This window comes from Ammospiza caudacuta, chromosome 1 (genome assembly GCF_027887145.1).
Source record: "Ammospiza caudacuta isolate bAmmCau1 chromosome 1, bAmmCau1.pri, whole genome shotgun sequence".
In the NCBI taxonomy this organism is placed as follows: Eukaryota; Metazoa; Chordata; class Aves; order Passeriformes; family Passerellidae; genus Ammospiza; species Ammospiza caudacuta.
In genome coordinates this window covers 130,289,115-130,314,476 of record NC_080593.1, presented here as the reverse complement: position 1 = coordinate 130,314,476, position 25,362 = coordinate 130,289,115, and the positions used below count along the sequence as shown (strand labels likewise).

At 40.3% G+C, this 25,362-nt stretch overlaps 1 protein-coding gene across 1 annotated transcript; it reads left to right on the top strand.

Moving 5' to 3' along the window:
* The first annotated feature begins 447 nt into the window (after window positions 1–447).
* On the top strand, window positions 448–25,362 carry FZD6 (frizzled class receptor 6). The gene is made up of 7 exons (XM_058804487.1): window positions 448–480; window positions 950–1,330; window positions 18,133–18,329; window positions 19,229–20,246; window positions 22,578–22,726; window positions 23,955–24,383; window positions 24,864–25,362. Exons 2-7 carry the CDS (start codon window positions 1,151–1,153, stop codon window positions 25,018–25,020), a joined length of 2,130 nt encoding a protein of 709 aa, XP_058660470.1. The 5' UTR covers window positions 448–480; window positions 950–1,150; the 3' UTR covers window positions 25,021–25,362.

Here is a 25,362-nt window from a genome sequence, read left to right as displayed (position 1 = left end):
AGATCGCTTCCAGTGGTGGGACAGGTTCATGGCCCGACACCCGACACTCAGTAAATTGCCTACAGAATTTATACAGTGCGTTAAAGAGATGTTTAGGAAAACTCCAGTGCCGAGTCAGTTTGAAGGGATTTTCACGCCGTTTCCGTCTGTGCTGCAGTGCCGGAGCCCTTCTCAGCCGGGGTTCCCCCGGTATGCGAGGCGCGCTGGGACAACACGGACGACTTCGGGGCCGTGGCCGCATGGCCGGGCCAAAGCTCCTCACTACCCCTCACTGCTCCTCATTGCTCCTCGCTGCTCCTCGCTGCTCCCCACTGCTCCCTGCTGCTCCCCGCTGCTCCTCACAGCCCCGGCCGGGGGCCCGCCCGCCGCCACCGGCCCGCAGCACCGCCGGGGCGGGAAGGTGCAGCCGCCCCGCCCCGCCCGCCAGACGCCACATCCTGCAGGTGCCGCGGGGCGGCCATCGCGGAGGGGCCGCCACCGGTGAGTGCGGGCAGCGGGTCAGGGCCCTCTCTCGTCCCAGGGAGCAGCGACTCCACCTCGGAGCGTTGCCGCGGGGTGGCCGCCGGGGGCGGGTCCCGGTGAGGGGGCGGCGGGGGCGCGGCCCGGGCGTGGCGGGGATGCGGCGCCGGGGCCGCGCCCGGCGAGCCCCGGGTCCTGGCCCGACTGCCCTGCCGAGCCCGCGGGCGCCGCTTCCCAGGGCGGGGCTGGGAACGGGGCGTTGGGAGCGGCGGCGGCTCCGGGGCCCGGGCGGGAGCGGGGGACGAACGCGGCGAGCCGCGGCCCCGGCGCGGTGTGTGGGGTCGGGGAGGCGCCGCGGGGGCACCCGGCCCGGCCGGAGCCGCCCTCTCGCCTGCAGGCCGGCCGGGAGGCCGAGCTCGGCCTTCGGACGGGTGGTCGCGGTCGGGTTGTTTCTGCTGTTCACTTCTCTGTCCCGTCTTTGCACGTGCAGACTCGAAGAAGAAGGGATTTAACAAAGTCGCGCTCGGCTAAAATGGGACAATAGCTAAAGCAGCTCTGAGGAGTCTGATTGTGTGCGTTGCTGCCCTGCGCCGGAGCTGGCAGAGGAAGATGCGTGTTTTTATCCTTGTGCAACGCCGGTCTGTCTAACTACTGAACAGAGCGATGTGCTGAAGTTGGAGATCCTGACAAAATGGGAGCACTTGTGTTCTCTGCGATCTGCAGCTTACTTCTAGCTCTGGTGGAAGGGCACAGCTTATTCACCTGTGAGCCAATTACTATTTCCAGATGTTCAGGAATGCCTTACAATATGACTTTTTTCCCAAACCTCATGGGACACTATGATCAGGACACGGCTGCTCGCAAAATGGACGTAAGTTTCTCACCCCCGTCTTCCCCCCCAAATTGTATGTAACAAATTTGTCATTCAGAAACTATTTGGGATACCTGTTGCACTGAATGACAAGACTGGTAATGTTTAGTGAGTAGATGTGCCTTCAGAGTGTTGTGGCGCTCCTGGTAAGGCGCTATATAAGGGAGCTACCGACTTCCTCCCTCCACCCTGCCTTAGATCCTGTATTAGAGTGGAAGAGGAATGGGTGTAGCACAGCAATGTGGCTATTCAGAGCATTTTGGCAGAGCTGATCACATATAGCTCAGGCACTTTACTGTTAGACAGAACAATTGTTGAAATTCTCAGGAGAAATAGTTTATGATATCCTGGCCTGCCTGAACTCAGTGCAAAAATGATATTTAGAAGATGCTCTTTGCTCCTCTGTCACCTTACATCTACTAAGGAGGATCACCTGAAGTTATTCTTAGCCCTATTCTCCATTGTGGCTTTTGCATTCTGATGTCTTCTGACTGGATGCTGAAACTTCTGACTGAAAGAGAACTTTACTCTTTTGAACTGAAAATAAGCACTTTTCTTACCTGAACTAGCTGTAAGTGTGGCTCCCCTGAGAATATGCCATGCTGTGGAAAGACTTTGCCCATAGCAATACCTGTGAAGGGTGAGAGCCTCTCTGGGTGAGAGGCTTGTAAAACAAGTTTTGAACCTGTTTTAATAATGGCTTTTCAGTGGTAAGAGAGGGGGAAAATCTTAACACAGGTCTTGAAAAGCTCAGTGTCTTGTGCTATGCAAAGGGTGCAACAGAAATGAGGTGAATATTAAGTTTCTGTCTTTAAAAAAATTATATGTGGTGTTGAAGGTACTGCTACTAAAATCTTATTTGCATACTGTTTACTGAGCTTGGAGGAGGGGCTTGATTCAGTTGCTGAAACATGTTTTTAGTGTTGCTTGGGATGATCACAATTCCCTGCCAGCCTGGGATAGCACAGGCTTTGGTCTCACATTGGTTTTGTCAACCCAGTGTAGATGTGTGGGAAATTCTGGTATCAAATGTTAAGCCATTTGTATGCAGGCAACTGAATTTGCTGCAGATCTCTGAGAAATTGAGGGCTTTTTAGTTGGAAGGTAGGCTGTAGGCTTCAGCTGTGAGCTGTGCAGTGTTTCTCTAGCCATCACTTCTCAGGAATGCTTCCTGCAGTGTCTGCCACTTTATCTCCTCAGGTACGCTGCTGCTTCTGACTGTGTGTGTTAACTGCAGCCATGGAGCCAGCACTTGGCTCAATGCATTTGTGCCTTCCAGTTGTCGCCCTGGTTTTCTAGGATTTTCTAAGCCTTCTGATGTTGACATTCTTGTAGTGAATTTTCCCACACACTTTTTCTGTAAACAACTCATTGTTTTTCATTCCTTCTGGAGGAAGAGAGATTTGATGGACTGTTGGTTTGACCTGTGGCATTGCAGAGGTGGTACTGTCACCTTCCAATCCACTGTCACCCTTGTAAAACTATAAATAGTGGAGTCAGAGAATAAAACTTTCCTTTTTTCCCTTCACCTGAGAGCGGTGTGTGCCTGTGTCCCTTCGTGTCGATCTGCGACATCTGGATCAGAAGGCTTAGAAAATCCTAGAAAACCAGGGCGACATTCCAGTCATGCTGCTGCTAGGGCAGAGAGGCCACAGAGCCATTTTTATTAGGTTGCCATGGCTGACTTTTCTCAGCTATCAGTAACTTGTGCCTAGTGCATGTGTGGAGGGAGTTCCTCCTGGAAAGTATTCATGGCTTGCCTTGCATATAGCTACCAACTTCCTTCTTGTTAGCTATTTCATTAAGAATTGTGTGGTAGTGAGAAGTTTTCTCTCTTTTTCCATCCTGTCACCCTTATAACCTGACTGCTAGTGTTGGATTACTACTCAGTCAACTGGCTGGGTGGCTGCAGGGAACAACAGTGTCTGTTAGGGTTTAATTTGCCTACCCTCTCTGATTTGCTTCCTAGTCTCCTGTCATTCCCACTGCCTGGCCTCTAATTTGATATTCCTAACTACTGTGGTGCTGTGCAGACATTTCTGAGCTGCCTCTTGTGTGGTGGGCTGCCTGCCTTTGTTGTGGTCCAGCAGTGATGATGGATTACTTGGTCAAAGAGAATTTTTTAGACAGCTGCTTTACAGGTGAAATAGTCTTTGCTCCATTCTGTATGAAGTTCATGTTGAATCCACTTCTAGTGGTTAGATTTGGCATTAATATGGTAAAAGCTTACTGTGTTTCATTGCTGGGCCTTCTTTCTGAGAGGGACCAGTGTGTAGCAGTGTCACATATTTTGATGTCATTCTTCGTATCATTCAGTAATGGTGCCAGTTTGTCCATAGTTGATTGCAACTAACCTTCTCAGGATTGTGAAAGGATTCTGCTTTTCGGGGGATTTTCAGTGTTGCAGCAGGGTAGGAGGAGTCACTCACTTCTGGAATGGTGTTTAATTTCAGTTTGCAGCCGTAACAAGGCAGTGTGTTAGGAGGTGGAGGAGACTTCTGTTGTTTTAAGAGCTTAATTTTTTTTTCCAATTTTCAGTCCAAACTTCATTCATACCAAAGAAAGAATTTTAATGGCATGTTTTCACTCTATAGAAGTGCTTTCCTTTGATCCTCAGCAGGAATGCTTAAAGGCTTTCTTTTTAATTCTGTCTTGCTCTTCCCCCTCCCTTCCCCCTGCCTGTTCTCAAAATTGGGCATGAGATTTACATATTTGCATGTAAGATCTCACAGGGTTTTGAGGTTGAGGCCTGCAGTATTTTGCTCCCTGTATCATAACTGACTTTTAGTAGGATCATGCAATCCTAAGGAATAATGTAGGGGCTTCTTCCACAAATCAAAAATATTTTGTGCAGAGAGCCCTAGTGTTAGTGCAAGTTTACGTTTCTACCCCCTCTAAGAATCTTTGGGGAGTGTTTGCTCCCCAAAAGGATGATGATTTGTCAAGGGGACAAGTCTCACCCCAAGGTGAAGTTCACTCTCCAAAACAGTGGTAACTCACCATGCCCTGCTCTGAAGTGCATGGTGGTGTTGTATAACTGCTGCATGGGAGTGTTGTATAACAAGAAGAGCTGTGCTGGGGATGTGTTAAATTGGTATTTCTGGATGGTGTCTTCACAGTAATCCTCCAGAAGAGGATGATGTGGAGCTACTGTCTCAGTAGTGGCTGTCTCCAAGGAAAGCAGCTGATAGATGGTTTTACAATTCTGCCTCATGGATCAGCTGTTCATAATGATGTGCTAAAACCAGAACACTGCAACACTAGAGCAAGAAGATGACTAACTCAGTCCTAGGGCCTCTGGTGTGGATGTTCTGGCTAGTGGGGATATTCCCTCTGGGATCTCGTTTTCTGCAATAAAAAAATATGTAAGTTCCAGTTGCTCCCTCCATTCACATGTTTATTTATTTAGTTTAATTTTGAGCTTTCAGCTTGACAGACCGAGTTTTGGCTTCTTGAGTTTTACTTTATATTTGGATTAGTTTTGTGTACACAACAGATGGTGGCTTTAGGAAAGTAAAACCACATTTTGTGTATGTTTGCTAAACAGCTGCATGACTGTGGAATCTGATTATTTGCAGATGCCTACCATCTCTGTATCTCAAAGCAGTTTATCAGTAACTGTTCTTGTTACTACTGGTTCAGATTGGGAGGTGGAAGATGTAGGGTTTGTCTGATGAGGAAAATAAGTGGACATAACAGAAGATCTGGTTCATTACAGCTGTACTTAAATAGGTGTAACTCCCCCTCGTGGTCGTCCACAAAAACAAGTCACTTCGAATTCCAAAGTAATTCCTACTTTAACTATCCTGGTGTAGGTTGTCAACTGAAGGCATTATTCCATCAAGGCAGCGAGTTCCTGTGTTGTAACTTACATTCATATCTCTTAATCTGTTCTGCTGCAGTTCTGGAATGTATCCACAGGAGACAAGCCCTTAAGCCTTCCTGATGTGGGCAAGATCCAGGCCTGTAGAAGTACAAAGGGAAAAGGCTTGCCAGTGAGCTTTTAGAGCAGACTGTAGAAAACACTGGAAAATGTTGCACAGAGAACTATGAAGTACCTCAGAGAGACTGAAAAAATGATTCAGTAGTGAGTTTTCCATTCACTTCTGAGTTCATGGGCATGTGCCAGAATATGTGTGTGCATGTCTGTGGAGGGTTAAATGCAGCTGGCTGCAGCAGTAGCAGAAATTGTGTGACAACTGGGGTCAGTTGAAACAAAGCCATTTAGAGGGGGTTAAAAAGTACCTTCCAAAGTTTAATACTGAAGTTGCATGAGTTAAAATTTGTAATGTAATGGCTTCATTTGCTTCCACTAAATCCAAATTTGCAGTTAATTCAATATAACAATACTTATAAAATCCTGCAAACCTGGTGTCTGCAAGCATGAATTGATACATGTGTCTGTGTACTCACAGGAAGGAAAAAGCTGTCTACCACTGTAGGTTGGGAGTTTAGGGCAAATAAGTGGTGTTTTATGAAAAGGTTATTACTGGGATAGCCTGCAAAGTATCACAGGTGTGAATTTACTTAATCTCTAGAGACAGCCATCTTTGCTTCTTGCTTGTGCTCCACATGAGCAGTGCTTGGTGTAATACATGAAACACTAATACTTGAAACTTGAAGCTTAAATCTCAGCATCTTTTAGGAAAACAATCAGTATTCTTGATCTGCTTGGAGTTATGTTTTGTCCCTGGTGCTGCCTCAGACCCTAAAGTGGAGAAATGTGTGCAGAGGTGTGGATATTGACCCAATGGAACAAGCACAAAGGAGTCTTTAATTCATATTTTGGTTGTAACATTTTTGTTGTTCCTTTACCATGGTACTAAAGAGCAGGGGAGGCCTTTGTAAAAAGTGGTAAATTTAGAACATCATGTGTTACTGTTTACAAACTTCTTTTCTAGCTTCTCAGAGTGTAGTGCATGTCACAAAAGATTGTGGTGATGAAGCAGCTGAATTGATGCTTGTTAAATGCAAGTTGGCAGATGCCAAAGTATTTTTGTATATACTTCATATGGATCAAAGGAAATACAAGACAGTGCAACTGACTTCTCTGTTGGTTATGTCTCAAGAAATATGGAATAGTGGACATGAGCAATTCTTTTGAACATCACCTTGGAAGTTGCAGAAAAGCATTGACTGGGTTTGAAAACGTGAATTATCTGTGTAATTTTGTAAAAGAACGTAAAAATTTGAGATGTATGTTCATTTTTTGTACTCTCTTGCTCTCAGGTATTCCAAAGAAACGTACATCATGCTTAGTTCTTAGAGTGGTGCTTATAGCAACATTCATAAACCATTTTTGCTGATTCCTATGGGTGCAGTAAATTACAGCCACTAAAAAAGTGTTTGTTACCTCAGTAGTACTGAGGCCCTTCAAGTGTGATTGGCTTGTGCAGATTGACTGAAAACAGGCAAATCTGTGTAATCCCATTATCCTGGCTCTGAGCATATCAGTCATCTGCAAAATCTGCTGCTGCTTTCTCTGAGCAGCAGGACTTGCCCACTTGATGATGTGAATAGCACTGCCTTGCTCTTTGTTCTGCAAGGATGCTGTTTAGAATGCATGGGGGTCCAAAATACTGCTTGCTTGGCAAAGAGATGGTGGCTGGGGTTCTTGGAGATGGTGTTGACAGTGTGATTCCAAGAGCCTCCTCTCTATCCATCTTCAGAGGTTATGCCTCCTCTGGCAAGTAATTTGGTGTTACAGGAGTGGATCAGTAGGTGAAGTTGTCAGCACACTTCCTACCTGACTGCTGCCTGAGACCGAGGAGTTCTACTCTGGGTTAGATTTTGGCCAGTTTCACTGTGCATGGGGTCTGAAGCTGGCCTTTGGAAGGCTGTCTTGCAGATCTTTGTCAGCTTCTGAGAAATACCATGGTATCTTGTTGTTTGTCTCCTGCAGATGTCTGTCCCTTCTGCAGTGCCCTGGTTAATGTTCAAGTGCAGCTGCAAGCTGTAGGTGGTTTCTTAGTCCAACCCTGTCTCCAATTCTCTCTTCTCCATGCTCAAGTCTGCAGTCACTGGGTAAATGAAGGTAGTGATGGACTTAGTCCTGTGGCTGTAGCCTACTCCTAGAGGACCTGTGCATGAACAGAACAGCTTCCCTGAAACTTTTTATATAGAGAATGAAAGCAGGAACAGAGCTACTGAGTTTGACTACTTTGCCTTCACTGATGGAGGAGAGTCAGGGCCTGGGAGCTGAGCTGTCTGCTGAGAACACATCATCCTTGGTGTTGGGGAGAGTCAGCAGTGGGTACAAAGCTTTGAGACACAGATGCAATTTCCAAATTGTCTTAGTGTTTTTGTGGAAGTGGCTGCTGCCCAGTGGAACCTTGTGAACTTCATGTGGTCATTAGTAAAACCTAGCATTAGATTAGGTAGGATAGGTGTGCTGAGGGTGATGTGCTGACCATGATTTTGAAGGTCATCTTCACATATCTTTCCTTAATAGTAGGCAAGTAAGACAAAATTTTATATTGTTGTGTGCTGGTGGTCCACACTGTCTGCCCTCTGCTGTCTGTGAGCTGTCAAACTGTGTGGGATTAACAACTGGGTAACAACTCACACCCAGTGCATTGGCCCACAGCAGCTCTGGAAAGAGCAACTGGGCAGTCTTGAAGGATTTGGTGAAGCAAGGTACATTGTGGGACATCTTTGCAAGGCTCCTCATTTTGTCATCTACAAATCTAGCCTAAGAATGGCAGAGGATCCTGATGTCTTTCTGAAGCGAGCTTTGTGGTGTTTGGGTGTGAGATGCTCTTTGCCCACAGTGCTGCATGGGTCAGGAGGCTGGATGGAGCTCAGGCCCTTGTTGTGTGCTGGTGGAGGTGGAATGCAGGCTTAGTTTTCCATTTGCAGGATGGATGTTCAGGGTGGTAGCTTGGCTACAAGGTGTTACCTATGCCTTCATTGATAAAGACCATAAAAAGCAAATGGTCCAGAAAAAATACACATTGGATGGGGAATGTGGTCACATGTCCATGGTTTCTTTTCTAGTTTGACAGTGCAGTGATTAAAGCAGACAATTTCTAAAAGTACTATTGTGTCATCTCTTTAGTTCTTTATGTATTCCACAGGGAGGGGGTGGGAGTAACTGCACCACAAAATTTGCTGCCTTTTTCTCTCTCTCAGTGCTGACTGTTGATTCACCAGCCCTTAGGGGCAAACATAGTTCCTTTGTCACATGGTTGCCTTTTTGGGTCCTCTCTGTGTATTTGTGTGCATCTGTGATTGCTGTAGCACGTTGGTAATTTGCCTGCCAGAGTAAAAGATGCATATGTCTGCCCTCTTCTTCTGAGCTGTGTAGGGTAGACGAGTGGAGACTTGCTAGATTTCTGCATAGCTATTGGGAGAGGTGGGCAGGGGTGTGTAAGAGCTGTGTGAGTAGCTACAGTATATGGGGGGGAGAGAGGCCTGGATGATCAGTCTTTGTAGGACAGTAAGGATGTCCTCTTACTGAAGATACCTCTCCTCTAGACAAGAGCTTCCTGGGAAGAAAAAAAAAAATCTGCCTTTCCTGTACTTAAAGTTCTGGTAGATCAAGTTATTTCAAAGAGTGACCACATCCTTCCAAGTTTGGCTCATGCTGTATTGCCCAGAGGGCCTGCATAACCAGATTTCTTTAGACTCAGTAGCTACTGCCACAAAGCACTTAGTGGCCAAACTCTCCACACAGTTTTCCTGCATACAAAATTAAAAGCATTGCTTTTCTGGAGAGGGACTGTACCCATCCAGCCTCATGGTGACCTAGCAATACCTGTTTGCTAGGATGCCACATCCCTGCTGCATACTGTTTCACCTGAGCTGATGTTCTTGTAAGGAAGGTACAAGGTGCACCATTCTAAGAGTCCAGTTGGGTGGGGGATCTGGCTGGGGATTATGCACAGAGCTACAAACAGAACATTAAGTGTCGAAGGTTGTCGTGGCCCACAAATCATAACGTAAACAGAAAAGGTGGCCTTACGTTTTTAGAACAGGAGAAATAGGGAGGATAATGAGGGGAATGTCACCAAGATGAGCACTGTGGGCTAACAATGAGGAAACTGTGTCTAATGAAGGCATTCAAAACTGGGAGTGTCTCAAAGCGTGACCAAGTGGAAGCAGTGAAAGCAGCAGACAGAGGTAATGATTGCAGATGCTGAGGTAGGTGACTGCAGCTTCATGGGCTTCAGCTTGGTCAAATGACTTGTGCATTTGACCAACTGATGTTGTTTCAGCATGTGCAAATGACTTGACTGATATCTCCTACATCATAACACAGTTGTTTTTTTAAAGACTACTAAAGTTTTCATTTAAGACTTAAAAATGCAGTAGCCAAGAAAGAAATGGTGCAGGTCTACTACTCTGGTAACTTGGGTGGTGCTGTTGTGCTGAAGTGTGTCTCCACACTCACAGAGAGAAGGGGAAGCATAAATATGGATGACTTTTGGAACCAGAGCAGTAATAACTTCTGCCAGAATTTCTTAGAAATGGGGGGCTTTTTTAATGATAAGACTGTCTATCAACATTATTACAGGTAATCCTTTACATTGAATGCTGCACAAAAGTTTAGCAATAAATCCACATACTCCTGTAACACATAGCAAATACAAGGAGAATTTAAGATTTGAGATTCTTATGCTACTGCAGTCCAGATGTAATGAAGCTTTGTCTAGACTTCAGATGTCTGAGGGCCTGCAGTATACCTTCCTTCAGTTAACTTACAGTTTTCTGTCTTTTATGCTGTCCAGTTTACGCAAAACCTAAATCAGATACGATGTATAACTGAAAATCTTTGTAAAAATAGTTCAGTTCTGTAACACTTGGGAAAAAGCTCTCATATTTGTTAAGGACTGTAAATTGCAGAGGCTGGAATATCTATAATTTAGGTCAAGCTATAATTTAGGTTAGAACAAAAACAGGCAGTGGATTTTGGTCATAAGCTATTTTGAAAAGTATTTGAAATACTTGTACTTTAGTTTATTTCAGATAGTGAGATGTAAAATTCCTGTCTATATTGTTTATAACCTTTGCTATACTTAAAAAATATAGGTATATATGTATTTTTATTTTGCATGTGAAAATACTTAAAGAGAAAATATGGAATGAAATTGTTTTACTACAGAAAGAAATTCTGTTGCTAGATCCCTGTGTGGGCCATTCTCTTGAGTTGGACTTGGTCCTAGTGGGTCCCTTCCAACTCAGAATATCTTGCAGCTCTGTATGGTTAGTACAAAACCATTCAGAGTGTATAAAAGTAAAAAAGCAGAATAGCCTGCTTTATCCTTCTGTGTCTGTGCCCATTATAGTGTCAACGGCAACCTTAGTGCCAAGGTGTGGTATTGGAGTAGTTTTATGGAGTTTGTCTCACCTCTTTTTGAAAGTGCATGAGTGCCTTACTGGCCTGTCAACCTTTGACACCATTCCCCCATGTGCTTTGTCCTTGCCCTGGTAGAATTTTTGATTCATATTCCCATAACCTTTCAATAGCTAATATAAAAGTTCAGACCAGGATGTATATGCAGACACATGTGTGTGTATATATATATATAATTTGACAGTCTAAGTGCATGTCTTGCCTTTGCTGTTTGGTTGAAGGAAAAAAATAAGCTTATATCTTTGCAAACATCTTTCTGCAGAACGGCATCGTTTGTCCCACTGCTTGTTTACTGCCCATTTCTTTCTCTGCACCACCCCCAGCCTCTACCAGCTCTTTGAACTTCAGATTTCCTGGAGAAGGAAACACAAACTATTGTCTTTTAAACTAACGGGGCAACTTACTTTGTACTCTGACAAAATACTTCATTCTTATCTATGTAAATGTTAAGTTGGTTACATTTTTAAAATGTTTGAAAAGCTTTTAGATTAAACACAACTTCGTGTACTTTTAGTTTATTGTGGAAGCTGCAGAAAGTAATGCTGTTTTTTTAAAGCAGCTTATTAAAGTAGAAGTCAAATTCATGTATGTTTTGATGGTTTTCTTTTTACCTCTGTCAAATCAAGATGCATTTAATAATAATGCATATTAAACTTAAAAGTATTCAGATTTATAATATACATCTTATATGCATTTATAGCTAAAATATAAATGGTGACTTTTAGTCCTGAAAAACTTTTGTTGGTTTACCCATGAAGTTTTAACTGAATTGAGAAAATAGAGATTACAGCTGATACTTGCTGCTGGCTGCAGTAGTTGATTATTACTCAGAGCTCAGGTAGAGACATGGTGTATATGGGCTCTCAAATGAGCTCATACCGTGTTCCTTGCTGGTTTAAAGGGTGGTTGACATTGCACTAATGTTTCTGTGCATTCCCATGTTCCTGTTTTGCAGTTCTGTTAAGAAGCAGCTTTTAGCAGGCATGTAGCAACAAGGCACTGACACTTAAACTGCCTCAGCTTCCTGCAAAATCCTTACATACCAAATTAAGTGTATTTAACTTGCCTTTGATCTAAATTTCTCAATGTAACTTCCAATGGGAAAAACCTAGTCTTTTCTCAACCTTGCTGTGAATCTATTGGACTTGTACATTTCATCCTTCATTTAGTTTCATGTGTTGGGACATTTATTTATCATGACTTAGTTAATTGTGCGTGAACTAGAAGTCGGAGGTTCTTGGCAGCTGATTCACTATGGCCATCACAAATTGCCACCCTTGCCAGCCTGTCTAGGAATTGCATGAAGGCATTAATCCCTCTGGGTGTGATGCTAATCTTGTTTGCATCCAGTTGAGAATAACTCCATTGTAACAATAGTGTAGGATTAAATCAGCCGTGCCATATTTGCTCCACTGTTTTTAATGGAAACAGATTATCATTGTAAAAGTGGCTAAAGATACTGTGAAGATTGTTAGTGTAGCTCTGGGAGTAGAAAGAGTAATTACTGTCTCCTCTTCTGAGATAGTTTATATGCACTGTGATTGACAGTGGCTGTATTTCCTATCACATCTGAAAACTTACATGTTTATAAATATATTTGGTTTAGAGTTTAGAGGCTATACTTCAATTCTGTAGTGACTGGATAGTAGGTTTGTTTGTATGGTACTGTAAATTATTAACAATTAATTTTTAATTATTAATCATGAAAGTGCCCTGCAAGAAGCAAGGGAGTTGGTGATCCTTCTGGGCCCCTTCCAATCTGAGATGTTCTATGACTCTAATTATTCATTATTTAGGTGGTTGTTATTCCCTGTAAAGCAGATACATAGTTACATGAGTAGCAATGTATAGGTATTATTTAGTATAGGTAGGAATATATAGAACTATATATTTAGTATAGGTAGGAATCTGAGGTACACAGTGGAGTACAATTGTAGAAATACAGATTTAAGCCTGCCTTTGCTTTGGTGACTGAAATAGAGAGTTCTGTAAGCAACAAGGTTGTGGTGTTGTTCCTTTAATCAAAACGTGTATCAAAGAGGTGACGTGGCTTAACACCACGACAGTTAGTGTCTGTCATTGTTTAACTCAGTGAACCTCAATGTTAACTAGATTAATGAAGTTAAATGCTTTCACATGGTGGGTAGAGCCCAGTGGTTGGGAAAGCAGGATTTTACTGTCTTAGGTATCTGACTCCAGTGGCTGAACAAAAGCTCAAGTCCTCTGTGTGTCTCAGCAATTCAAGGTATTTCCTGTCTTTTACATTGAAGGTTTGCCATGGATGATTGTAACAAAGACCTTGATGTTTCAGTCCACAATTTTCTATATTATGAAAGTGTCTCTGTGACACTAATCAGCAGAGAGAGTATTTTCACTTACTTGTTTTGGTATATGCTGGTAGTTATCATGCATCAGAGCCCCAGAGACTGATCATCTCTGGTAATGCTTCTCTCTAGGATCAGACTGAAGTGAGGTACAGCAGAGCATTTGAAAAGTTTGCATGTAATAATGAACTTGTTTCTCTTGTGTCTTGCAGTTAGTAGTTGTGCCTGCTAAGCACAAAACAGAGAAGCATGGTGAGCACAGGATCCATATATAGTTCTAGGTTGCAATTTACTTGTTGGCAAAGCACATTTAAGGACATGTTTGCACTCAGACATTTTTTCTGTATTTTGCTCCATTTGTCTTCACTTGTCTCTGTGGTGTTACTGTTTGCAGAACCACACCATAACTGGATTTCTGAGGTAGCTTGTCTTTGCTGCTGGAGATAATATAACATAGACACACCTTGTAAGGATCCTAGGACTTCATAAGATGTTCATGTTTGTTAGTGGAAAGTTTGCATCCCACAGTCCTTGGTTCTTCACTGATAGTGCTTGAGGCATGCCCCTCTTGCTGTTACAGGCTACATCATCTTTGACTTTACAGCTGCTATTAGATTGTTGGTTTGGGTTTTGTTGTTTTTTTTTAAAGATTGTTACTGTATTCTAGTTTGTCTTACATTTACTGAGTTTTGTTTCCCATTGTCAAGAAGATGGGAATTTATATTTTTGAACATACACTGACTGTGTGAGGCTCCCTTTCTGTTTTTTCAAGAGTGTAGATTCACTCTATTTTTAGCATTCTCATCACCCAGTGTGCAGATTTTCATCTCTTCTTCATATGACAGGGCAGTGGTTGCTAATGCTTAAAATGCCAAGTGCCTTGGTTTCCTGGAAGAGCGAATTTTGTTTGTTTGTGCCACATGCAGACCCTGAACTTCCTGAAGAGGGGAGGATTATGGTATAAGATTGTGAGTTTAATCCCAGACTTGCAGGTTTAGGATGCCAGCATGTGCATGCATGCAATTTACCCAGCTGACCACGTGGGTAAAATGTGGTTTGTGGTTGGGACATCCACAGTTCAGGTAAAGTGTCCTTGAATTTTACTGTCAGTGAGCTTGTGATCTTGGCTTTACTTTGTGCTTCCAGACTGTGAAGCTGGAGGAGCAAATACTTTGGTTTTGGTAAGATTTGCTTTTATGGTCCATCAGGAAACACAGACATACTATTTTCTATGAGCAGACTTTTCCATTTTGGCTAGCTGGAAGTGAAGCCCACACTTAAAGATACTTCATTTTAGCAGAGTTCCAGGCACAATTCACTAACACTTCTGATGTTCTTAAATGGTAAAAGTAGGCAGTTGCTGAAATTATATCTGTATTTTTCAAATCCCATTTGTGTGTGCTTGAGGCAAAGTTTTACGTTTTATAGGGGGGGTCTTTTTAGTTGAGAAAACTCGTTGGCTGTAAAATCTATTAGTTTTTTGATGGACTCTCTGCTTCTGTTGAAAGGGATAATTGAGATTATATATACTTCAGTTTCCAAAAGCATGTTCACAGCCTATATTTTTTTAAGAAACTGTGCTGGTAACCCATTGTAGACTTTGTTTTCCAATGCCTGCTTAAAGAACAAGAAGAAAAGTAGGTATAAATAAATAGATAAATGTTTTTTTCCCAATAAGAGGTATTAAATCCTGAGCTGATAGTTTCATGCTATACCAAATAAATCTCTAGAATGGTTCCCCTTTGTTACTTTTACTGAAACTTCTGATAACAAACTAATTCATAAATGGGTCTAGAAGAGGGATAGGTACTGAATTTGCTGAGAAAACAAAATGGGATTAAAGAATTGCAGAGAGATCATGTACTAGAAGCATCTGGACAATAAAATGATAGGTGTGATTTAGGGTAGGGAAATGCAGAATAATAAGTTTGGGGGGAAATAACCCGCAGAGTAATAAATATAGGGGAAGGGTAACACCCACTGTCTGTACTAGTTGGGTGGGCACAGTATTTTACCAGTTACTGTCACTCAGAAAGTCTTTGTTGTCACTGGAAATGTGATGTCAGTCTTCAAATTTAGTCAAGGCAAATAGAAGACAAAGTATACTATGAAAAGGAGCAGAAATCAAAATTTAAAGCTTTACTATACTAATATAAAAATATATTATAAAAATTATTGCAGAAAGACAAAATGGAAAGGAAAAAGTATAGTGCAATCTTTTACCTGTTTGTCAAAACACACATTAGGCTGCAAAACCAGGAGTTACAATAAACATAAAATGCAGTATTTTCTTACCAATGTCTGTTTAAATTATGCAGGGCAACTTATTGCTGTAGTATTTAACAAAGGGTTCAAACGTAAATGATTGAAAAAGGGAGAAGATGCATTTTAGGAAGAAAGGTTTCAACACAGTGGCTGTGTTGCAATGTGCAGCATGTTTCCTAAACCCTTGCTAGTAGGAAACTGGAAGAGATGTCAGCTTGTCTTATTACAGCCCCCTTGCTCCCAGCCAGGGGAAAATGAGGTGTCCAGCTGAATGGTCTGACTCAGAAGGTCAGCTTGTGTTTTCAGAGCATCAAACTTCTTGCTCTTGTGCTCATACTTTCAAGTGTCAGAAGGTAAATGTTTTTAGCAAGCTGAAAGAAATAAAAGAAATATTGTAAGAACAGTTACTCTTGGCAGCCAAGTCCTTGGAATACTGCTCTGATTACATTATAGGCTAAACATGGCATTCTTCCTAAAAAATTTTAAATTTATCTGGTGGTTTTTCATTTAAATAAAAAATTTTCAAATTTAGGGTGGTTTTTCATTTAAATAAAATATACTCTTTAAATGAGTGTTTAGACAATGACAATATGCTTTAGTAAAACTCTTTATGCAAATGCAAACATTTTATTCTTGCTTGTCTTGTCATTCATTATCTGCCTCTAATACACAATATCATTATACATGTTATGATTTTTAGCTTTTAGGTTGCTTCATATGACAGAAACTCTGTTAGAGTGGTAGAGGTTAGTTTTATGTCCTGACTTTCTTCTCTGGATGTTTTCTTCATGCTCATTTTCTGTATCAAAGGAGCAGGCTTAAAATATGTAAGCCTATTATCTGTATTGGAAAATGCTATTTAGAAACTGTCAAGTTGCTTATAAAAATAGTTGGTAAAATATCACTGTAGGTAAACTCAGTTTCATTGATATAAATATTGAGATTCTAAAAAACCTTTACTTTTCTAGATAAGATTGATGAAAAAGTTTTTGGCTGGTAGTCTAAAATTTGCTCTAGAAAATTAATTTTACTTCTTATTGAATGAGGTGAACTGTGGGTGACAAAAAGGAAGAATTCAGAACAATCAAGACAAATTCTGCAAGACAATATCAAAAATAGACTCAATTTCTGTAACAATTGAATATGACTACCCAGGCTATGTTGTTTATCCTAAGTTCCAGGAAGAACAGAGCAAATACAAATTAAGAATTGAGAAGAAAAGAAGCATCATAATTATGCAAAGGGAATTTAATTCATTTAAGGTAAACTCCTGAGTACTTTTTTCATCTGAAGCGATGCAGACTTTAGGAAATAATCCAATTTGTGGAACTGGAACACAGTATACCAGAACTGCACTTCTGTCCTTGTCATGAAATACTCAAATCTTGGGTTCCAGCAAAGGCAGCTCAAGAGGAGACATTCAGAGAGGGGGTCAAACTAATGTGTGCCTCTTGTAATGGCTTGTGCAGATGCAGCACACAGCTGGAGTGCTCTGAAGGGTACTGCCCGCATTTTTTGGTTTGTCATAAAGCACTTGTGTGTTATTCTTGCTCTGCCTTATCTTCTTCCTTCCTCCCTATACATTCCTGTATTTATTACCAAGGTCCTTTAAGGACTTGTAGGTATTCCATTTTGTAAGGGAATTTTATTTAGCAATGTCTTTTCTTTTAAACTGCATGTTCAGTACTAAGACTTGCTTCTTGAGTAAGGAGAGATAGGTAGATAGATAGGTAGGTAGGTAGATAGATAGATAGATAGATAGATAGGTAGATAGATAGATAGATAGATAGATAGATAGATAGATAGATAGATAGATAGATAGATAGATAATAGATAGATAGATAGATAGATAGATAGATAGATATGCAATGCTTAAAAGCTAGAAAAAAATAAGGATACTGTTCTGGACTCAATCTAATCTTTCCTTTTGTAGCCATTGGTTGAATGTTTGAAAGACATAAATATTGATGGCAAATAATTAAGTAAAATTCTTACTAAACAAAAATCTTACTAAAAGCTTGGCCTACTTTGAAAATTGCATGCACTATCCCTGTTTAACATCAGACATAACATTTGCACATACAGTAGTATTTTGGGCAAAATAATTTGCCCTAACAATAAAGCTGAGAAAATGTAAAGTGGAAAGGCTGGGGTTTTTTTACTTGAAAGCCTGTCTGACTGTGAATAAGCAATTGAATGCATTGAGCAGAAAAAGTTAAACTTGATTCTATGAATTCTTTAGTAAGAACAGTCATCAGTTACTCACTGCCTGTTACTTGATAATCCAGGCAAAGAAATTCTCAGTCATGTTGAGAGAGATTTTAAATGAGACGTTTAAAAATGAGAAATAATGTTTTGACCTCGTTAACAAAAAAAAAAAAGCCCTAAATTTAATTAGCATGAGAGATGACTATATCACACCACTTAGGACTGAAAATGTAATCTAACAGGAACTACAGGAACAGACACACCTTGGAAAACCTCAGGGCATTTGTTTAGAAGCTGACTGGTGTACAAAGACATTCAATGTTTTACTTTATTTTTAAATATCTTGGGCATTCATAATACCTTTCAGATTTCCAAAGTTGTCACATAGGAAAAATGAAGTTTGGATAGCCAAATCCAAAGATTCTTGTCCAAGATCCTGGGACAAGGGCTGGGCTGGAAGTGTCAACAGAGCCTCTTGCCACTCAAGGCAGTGGGTTTTGCTTTTTCAGAACTGCTGAACAAACACTATTTTCTAGTATTTTTTCAAAACCTACATAGGATTAAATGTAAGCCCTAGTGACGAAAGTTAGTTTTGATGCTTTGAATTTTCTTTTAAAAATTGCTAACCAAAGCCTTTTTCTTCCCTGTAGCCTTTCCTTATTCTTATGAATCTTCACTGTTCACCAGACGTCCACACATTTCTGTGCAGAGCCTTTGTCCCAGCCTGCCTAGATCAGATTCATGTGATTCACCCCTGTCGAAGCCTCTGTGAGAAAGTGTATTCTGACTGTAAGCAGTTGATGGACACTTTTGGAATTGCATGGCCTGAAGAGCTGGAATGTACCAGGTATTTTTCATATTGACAGGTGGTGGGAGTGGTATTTTTATGTTTCACACAGACTGAGTTGAAAATCTGAGGCAGACTGTTAAATATCACCTCACAGTAATTTCCTTAGTATGCTGACCCTGCAGTGCTTGTGCACGGGTCCATTTCTTTATTAAAACTTTTTTGTAATTCAAATTATCACCTGCATTTTCTGCCTGTGACAGTTTTTGCAACAAAGCTCTGTGGCAGTTCTTTTCAATAATCACATCCTGGCAAGAGGTAGCTTTTTCACTGTACATTTCTAAAAGTTTAAAATATTACATGTTACAGCATAGATTTTGCTTTGGTTTCTGATCTCTAAACTAGGGATGATCATGCTTACTTTATTAGGGGTTTTAGAAGTAACTGCTCATAAGATAATGGAATGTAGAATATTCTGTATTTCAGCAGACCCAGAACATTGCATAGTAGAAACCTTCCGTTGCTCCTAACTGTTTAAATGTGCCAGCCTAGTCTTGTGTTGCTTTTCCTGTGCTGCCTGCCAAAACTCCCTTTTTTGAAGTGTCACCTTTTCCTCAAAGGTGTTCACGTGATAGAGGACAATTAATACTTCATTTGGGGACTTAATTGTCCAATTTTAGATTTAGGTTATGAAGTCTCATCCTTCTTGTTTTTCTCTCTTCAGTCCACGTTGTTTATGCTCTTGGGCCTGAAATTTGAGTAGTTGTCCTTGGTTCCAAGCTAGGAAAGGAATTGTTTTTGTCTAGCTGCTCTGTGAAGAGAGCTTACTGTCTCATAATATGAAGCTCAGAACTACACACTAAAGCAGTACAGAGTCTGAAAAATATAAAACCTAAGGCATCAATTCTAGTTGAGAATGAGGGCTATTGAGATATTTCCTCTTCTGTTTACTTATTCAGGTTAATCAATTGTGATGAGGCTGCTCCTGCCACTGCTGCTGTAACCACAAATGTACATGGAACTCAGAAGACCCCAAGCCAGATCCGAAGGGATTATGGATTCTGGTGTCCCCGACACCTACACACTACCAATGGACAAGGCTACAAGTTTCTAGGAATTGATCAGTGTGCACCCCCATGTCCCAATATGTACTTCAAGAATTATGAATTGGATGTGGCAAAAAGTTTTATTGGAATAGTTTCAATCTTTTGTCTTTGTGCTACACTGTTCACGTTCCTAACTTTTCTGATTGATGTCAAAAGGTTTAGATACCCAGAGAGACCAATCATCTATTATTCTGTCTGTTACAGCATAGTCTCTCTAATGTACTTTATTGGATTTTTACTTGGGAACAGGACTGCCTGTAATGAGGCAGATGAGAAGTTAGAAATTGGTGAAACGGTTGTTCTTGGCTCCCAAAACAAAGCCTGTACTGTCCTTTTCATGGTTTTGTACTTTTTCACCATGGCAGGAACTATATGGTGGGTGATTCTGACCATCACTTGGTTCCTTGCGGCGGGAAGAAAATGGAGCTGTGAAGCTATTGCACAGAAGGCCATGTGGTTCCATGCAGTTGCCTGGGGAATACCTGGTTTTCTAACCATTATGCTCCTTGCAATGAACAAAGTGGAAGGGGACAATATCAGTGGAGTTTGTTTTGTGGGTCTCTACGACCTGGACGCCTCGCTGTACTTCGTGCTTTTGCCGCTGTGCCTCTGTGTGTTTTTCGGTCTCTCCCTCCTTCTAGCCGGCATCATCTCTCTGAACCACGTGCGGCAGGTCATTCAGCACGACGGCAGGAACCAGGAGAAGCTCAAGAAGTTCATGATCCGCATTGGGGTTTTCAGTGGGCTGTACTTGGTGCCTCTTGTAGCCCTTCTTGGATGTTACGTTTATGAGCTGGTGAATCGGAAAATCTGGGAAACCACTTGGGTGTTTGACCACTGTGACCAGTACCATATTCCTTGCCCTTACCAGGCAAGTAACGTTTTCCTTTATAAATAATACTGTAAAGTTAATTAGCAAAAACCCTTATGCATATCTGCCATGCAGTGAGTAATCTGTTCAGAAACATGGAGTGATTAGTTCCTTTTTAAGTCAAAAAACAATGAAATATTATTTTTGCTTTGAAAATTTTAATCTAATTGGTAGCATTCAGCAATTAAATTCAACTTGCAGCTCTAACAGAATATATAGCTTTTTATGATCTTTGAACTTCATGTTAGAAATTGTGATGGAGGAGGGTTGTTCCTCACAATATTTGCTTCTGAAAGCATTTGCTTAGTACTTCATTGCCAAGCTCAGTATCAGAGTACATAAGTTGAATTTTCATCAATTTTAATTGAAGCTGAAATAAGGATTCTTAAAAATTTAGACTAAATTGGATTTTAAATGCTGCTTATAACCACAGATTTAGAATCACTTTTTTTTTTTCTTTAAAGTATAGAAGTGTAAACCATGTGAAATTATAGAACAAATTTCCCATATGTTTTTTCCACAATAGCTGTAGTTTGCAGGCTGATTTTCAGAAATGCAAAGAATTCTTTATTAAAAAGCAACAACAACAACAAAAAAAAAAGCAAATAAAGAAAAAACTTCAACTAAAATTGTGGAGGTGGTTGTGTTTAATATTTGCCTCTTAAAATCCAACTTCTTTGGAAAGACTTTTAATTTAAAATCTGCCCATGTTCAGTAGATTAAATCTGCTGCAGTTGCAGGGAGTTTTGTATACTGACAAGTATTATTTCTTTCCATTTAAGAACAAATACATAAGAAGACAGCATCACTAAAAAATGCAAGTGTCTGGTGTCATCTTTCATTGCATTACACTTCCTATCTATGTTTTTTTGCTGGAATAAACTATCATTAAAAATGAGGAATAGAAATACAGGCATTATGGAATGATCAGGATTGACCTTTTTCATTGTTAAACACCATTTAATATCCTCTGGATTGAAGTCAGTGTAGGCTGAGTAGCACAGCTCACAGACTACTTGGTTATTTTGGCTTCCAATGCTGTTTCTTAACAAGTGTATTTTGACTTCAGTGGGTTTTATTCTGAGCTCTGTATAAACCTAAATGCTTCAGAATATACAAGTTTGAAAACAAGACTTTTATGCTTTAAAAATAATCAATAAATTTGTTTTGTGGTGCTTAAATATGACAGCTTGGCATAATAACACAGAGCATGTATTTTTAGCCTTTAATTAACCCATTGGAAGGAAGAAATATCAACATTAAATATTACAAAAAGATCTACTTTGTGGGATCTGTCCCTATGATAGACAGTGTGTGCTAATTGTGGAATAGCTCAAAGTGGTGTGCTTGGCCTTGGCTTATTTGAGCTGGCTTGTAGACTTTTGTTACATAGATTAAAACCAATAAAAACTGAAGTAGCTTATGTTACCTGGCTAACAAAAATAGTGGCTTTCATAGATGGGTCTAGCAGATAAGACAAGTGGCATAAATTAAACTTGCAGCATGACAGCTAAAGATAATAATCTCTCACTGGGTTAAATGTCTCAGCTCCTATGATACAGCTCTGCAAATAGGTGGATTAATTTTGCAATAAACAACTGCTGTGTAGTTCCCTGCAGCTCCTTGAAGATGCTGTCTAATCAGATTAACTCCCAACTAATCCTTCCAGTACCTGAAGGGAGCCTGCAAGAAAGAGGAAGAGAGACTTTTTTCAAGGGCATGTAGTGACGGGACACAGGGGAATAGCTTTGAACTGAAAAGAGAGTAAGTTTAGATTAGGAAGATATTAGGAAGAAAACCTTTACTTTGAAGGTGGAGAGGCACTGAAACAGGTTTGCCAGAGAAGTTATGGATGCTTCATCCCTGAAGTGTTCAAGGCCAGGCTGGAATGGGGCTTTGATCAGCCTGGTCCAGTGGGAGTGTTCCTGCCTGTGGCAGCTGGGGTGGAAGTTGATGATCTTTGAGGTCCCTTCCAACCCAAACCGTTCAGTGATCCACTTATTGTTTCTTTTAAGTTGAAGGGATAAATCTTTCACACTTGCCTCTGGAGAATATTTTTACTAATACTATTACTCCCCAAATTACCTTTCCTTTCAATTTAAAAGAAAAACAATTCCTTCTGACGGATCTCTTCTGTGTGTATATTCAGCTGAACACATCTGACTTGTCTGTACATGTCTGATGTTTGTCCACAGTACAAGCCTCAACAAAGAGCAACAGTCATAAGGAGAAAGTCTCTCGTTTAAGAAATGTATTTGTTTTCTTCATTTAAAAAAATAAATCAATGAGTATATTTTCTTCTTTGCATTTATTAAATTTTTTATCTTCTAGGCAAAGGCACTAGCAAGACCAGAAATATTTTTGTTTCTGATGAAATATTTGCTGACATTAATTGTTGGCATATCTCCAGTGTTCTGGGTGGGAAGTAAAAAGACCTGCTCTGAATGGGCCAATTTCTTCAACAGAAACCGCAAAAGAGAGTAAGAATTTTTTTTTCTCTGTTTTTAAAGCATATACTTAAATTTGCCTTTCAGACATGTATTTTTATATATAGCTGAGATAATCAAAATGTTGTCCTCAGACTATAAATGCTGCTTTGGGCATCGGCAGAATTCCACTGGAATCTGGGGAAGTTTTAAATACACAGTGACCCTTTAACAACAGTCTCAAGAAGACAGAAAATATTTTCCTCTGCTGATTTCTCTTTTGTAGAGCAGAAGGTGTGTTGGCTAATACAGATCTGGTTCACAGTCAAAGGAGGAAAGATAATTTCAGCCATCAGTTTAGTTCTTTTCATGTGTTGTGACCACTTCATTTGACACAGTACTTAGTACTACGTTTACTGTCATGCAGTAATAATATTCTCTGTTCTCCTCTGCCAGGCTTGTCTTCTTTTGAAATTAATATTCATTGAACCCTCCTTACTACCACTTTTATTGCATTAATCTAGTGTTCCTTTTTTTTTTTAATTAAACAGAAGAATTCAGTTTCATTACCTAATTTAAGCAAATTTATATCTGTGGATTTAAATAGCTTATAAATTTTGTCTCCATTTCTTATAGTTGTTGCTTTTTTCAATTCTTTTTTATGTCTTAATTATTTCTTTTCAGATTATCTGTTACTTATAAATGATAGTGTGGCTTTAGATAATTTTGTTTCTTTGGTTTTCCCAAGGCAGTAGCCTCTAAGCTCTTTTTATTTTACATCTCCATTCCTCAATGGTGAATCTATAGCTTCCTTTCCCTCTCCCCTCTTTTTCCATTTCCTGTATAATTTTTGCTTGTGTTTCAGATGTTAATTGCTTTTAGCTACAAGGATTTAAAAATAATTAAGTTATTTTTAATATGCTTATATTTTTTCGTTTGGAGGAGGTTGACTCCATATATAAAGTTGGTAATGCAACTGCTTATGAGCTAATTCTTCTTTTCTCTCTAGTAGATCATTAATTCACTGTAGACATTGGACCTATTTGCAGAACTAAGAAATGTAGAAATGTGCTTTATTTATTTGTTCCACAGACAGTTACTTTGGAGCCATTATGATTTTTCCTCCTCTTTTCACATACAATTTGTTTCCCTTTGTTCATTAACACCCAGCTCAGATTGCATCACTGGTTGCTATTCTTTCAAGGTTTTGTGTGCTACTCTTTATTATATTATAGCTAACATTATCCTCTTTGTTCAGTGATGTGTTTGTACTCTCTTCCAGTCCAATCAGCGAGAGTCGAAGGGTGCTGCAAGAATCATGTGAATTTTTCTTGAGGCACAATTCCAAAGTTAAACATAAAAAGAAGCACTACAAGTCAACTTCACACAGACTGAAAGTCATTTCAAAGTCAATGGGGACCAGTACAGGTGGCACAACAAATCATGGAACTTCTGCAGTAGCAATCACTAATCATGATTACTTGAGCCAAGAAACTGTGGCAGAAATTAAAAGCTCTCCAGAGACATCTGAGAAGGAGATGGAGGCAGATGGAGCATCTGCCAGAAGAGTGGAGGAGGGTGAAACCAGTGGAGATCAGATGTTCCCCAGCGCTAAACTGACCGTGGATCAGCTGGAAAGGAGAAACAAAGCAGACAGCACCTGCCACATGGGTACTTTGGCTGAGAGTGTTAAGAGAGTAGGTGAAGGAAGGTAAGGCTCCTGAACTCAGTATTTTCTTTGTTTCTACATATTACCACTGTTTCTCTAAGTGTTCTATTTCTTCTCTCTGAAGAATCAGGGTACTCTCAGGATGCACCTGACCTTCAGTAGCTGTCAAGAGAACTTGCAGACTGTGGCCATGTATGTTTAGCCTCTGGGCTGTTTTGTATTTTTGTAGGGTTCTTCTTTTTCTTTTAAGCATTGTGTGCTGGAGCTTCAGCTTGTAGGATATTCTTGCCTTGCTGAACAGTGACCCTCAAGAAACCTGTGTCTGCACTGCAATCACTTTGAGAGGTGATGAGTCTGAAAAAGAACAATGATGACTGCAGGCTTGGAAAAGTGTACAGAACTGTACTGCATTCATACAGCTGAATATATATATTACAATTTCACTACTCAGGTTTTTTTCCAGTGTAATAGAAATTAAACTGTGCTTAAAATTTGCTGTCTTTTATTTTTCTTTACTTACAGAATAACTCCTAAAAATGATTTTAGTGAATCTCCTTCACTGCAAAGGAGCTGTTCCCAAATACCTGATGTCCCACAGTCACCTTCCATATCACTACTTGTCTACTCAGCTTCAGACACCAGAAGAGAGTTGGATTCAGGAAACAGTTCCAATCCTTGAAAGATGGACAATGAATATCAACATTTGTATTGCATAAGACTGAAAATTTTTATGAACATTTGCATTGTATAAAACTGACATGAGTTCTTTGTTACACTGGAAATAATGGATATTCTGTGCCTTATTAAAAAACACATATATCCTGCTTTGCACTTATAAATCTATGTTTTGTTGTGGGGACAGCTAGCAATAATGTACTGTATTTAATCCTGTCCAGGACTAATGGAAATTGAAGTTCTGTAGGACATGGCAATAATGTAAGAAAAAGATGGGAGACAAATATTATTCCTTATATAAAGAACACTTTGTAATGAATTGCATTAAAATAATGCTTCAAAAGCA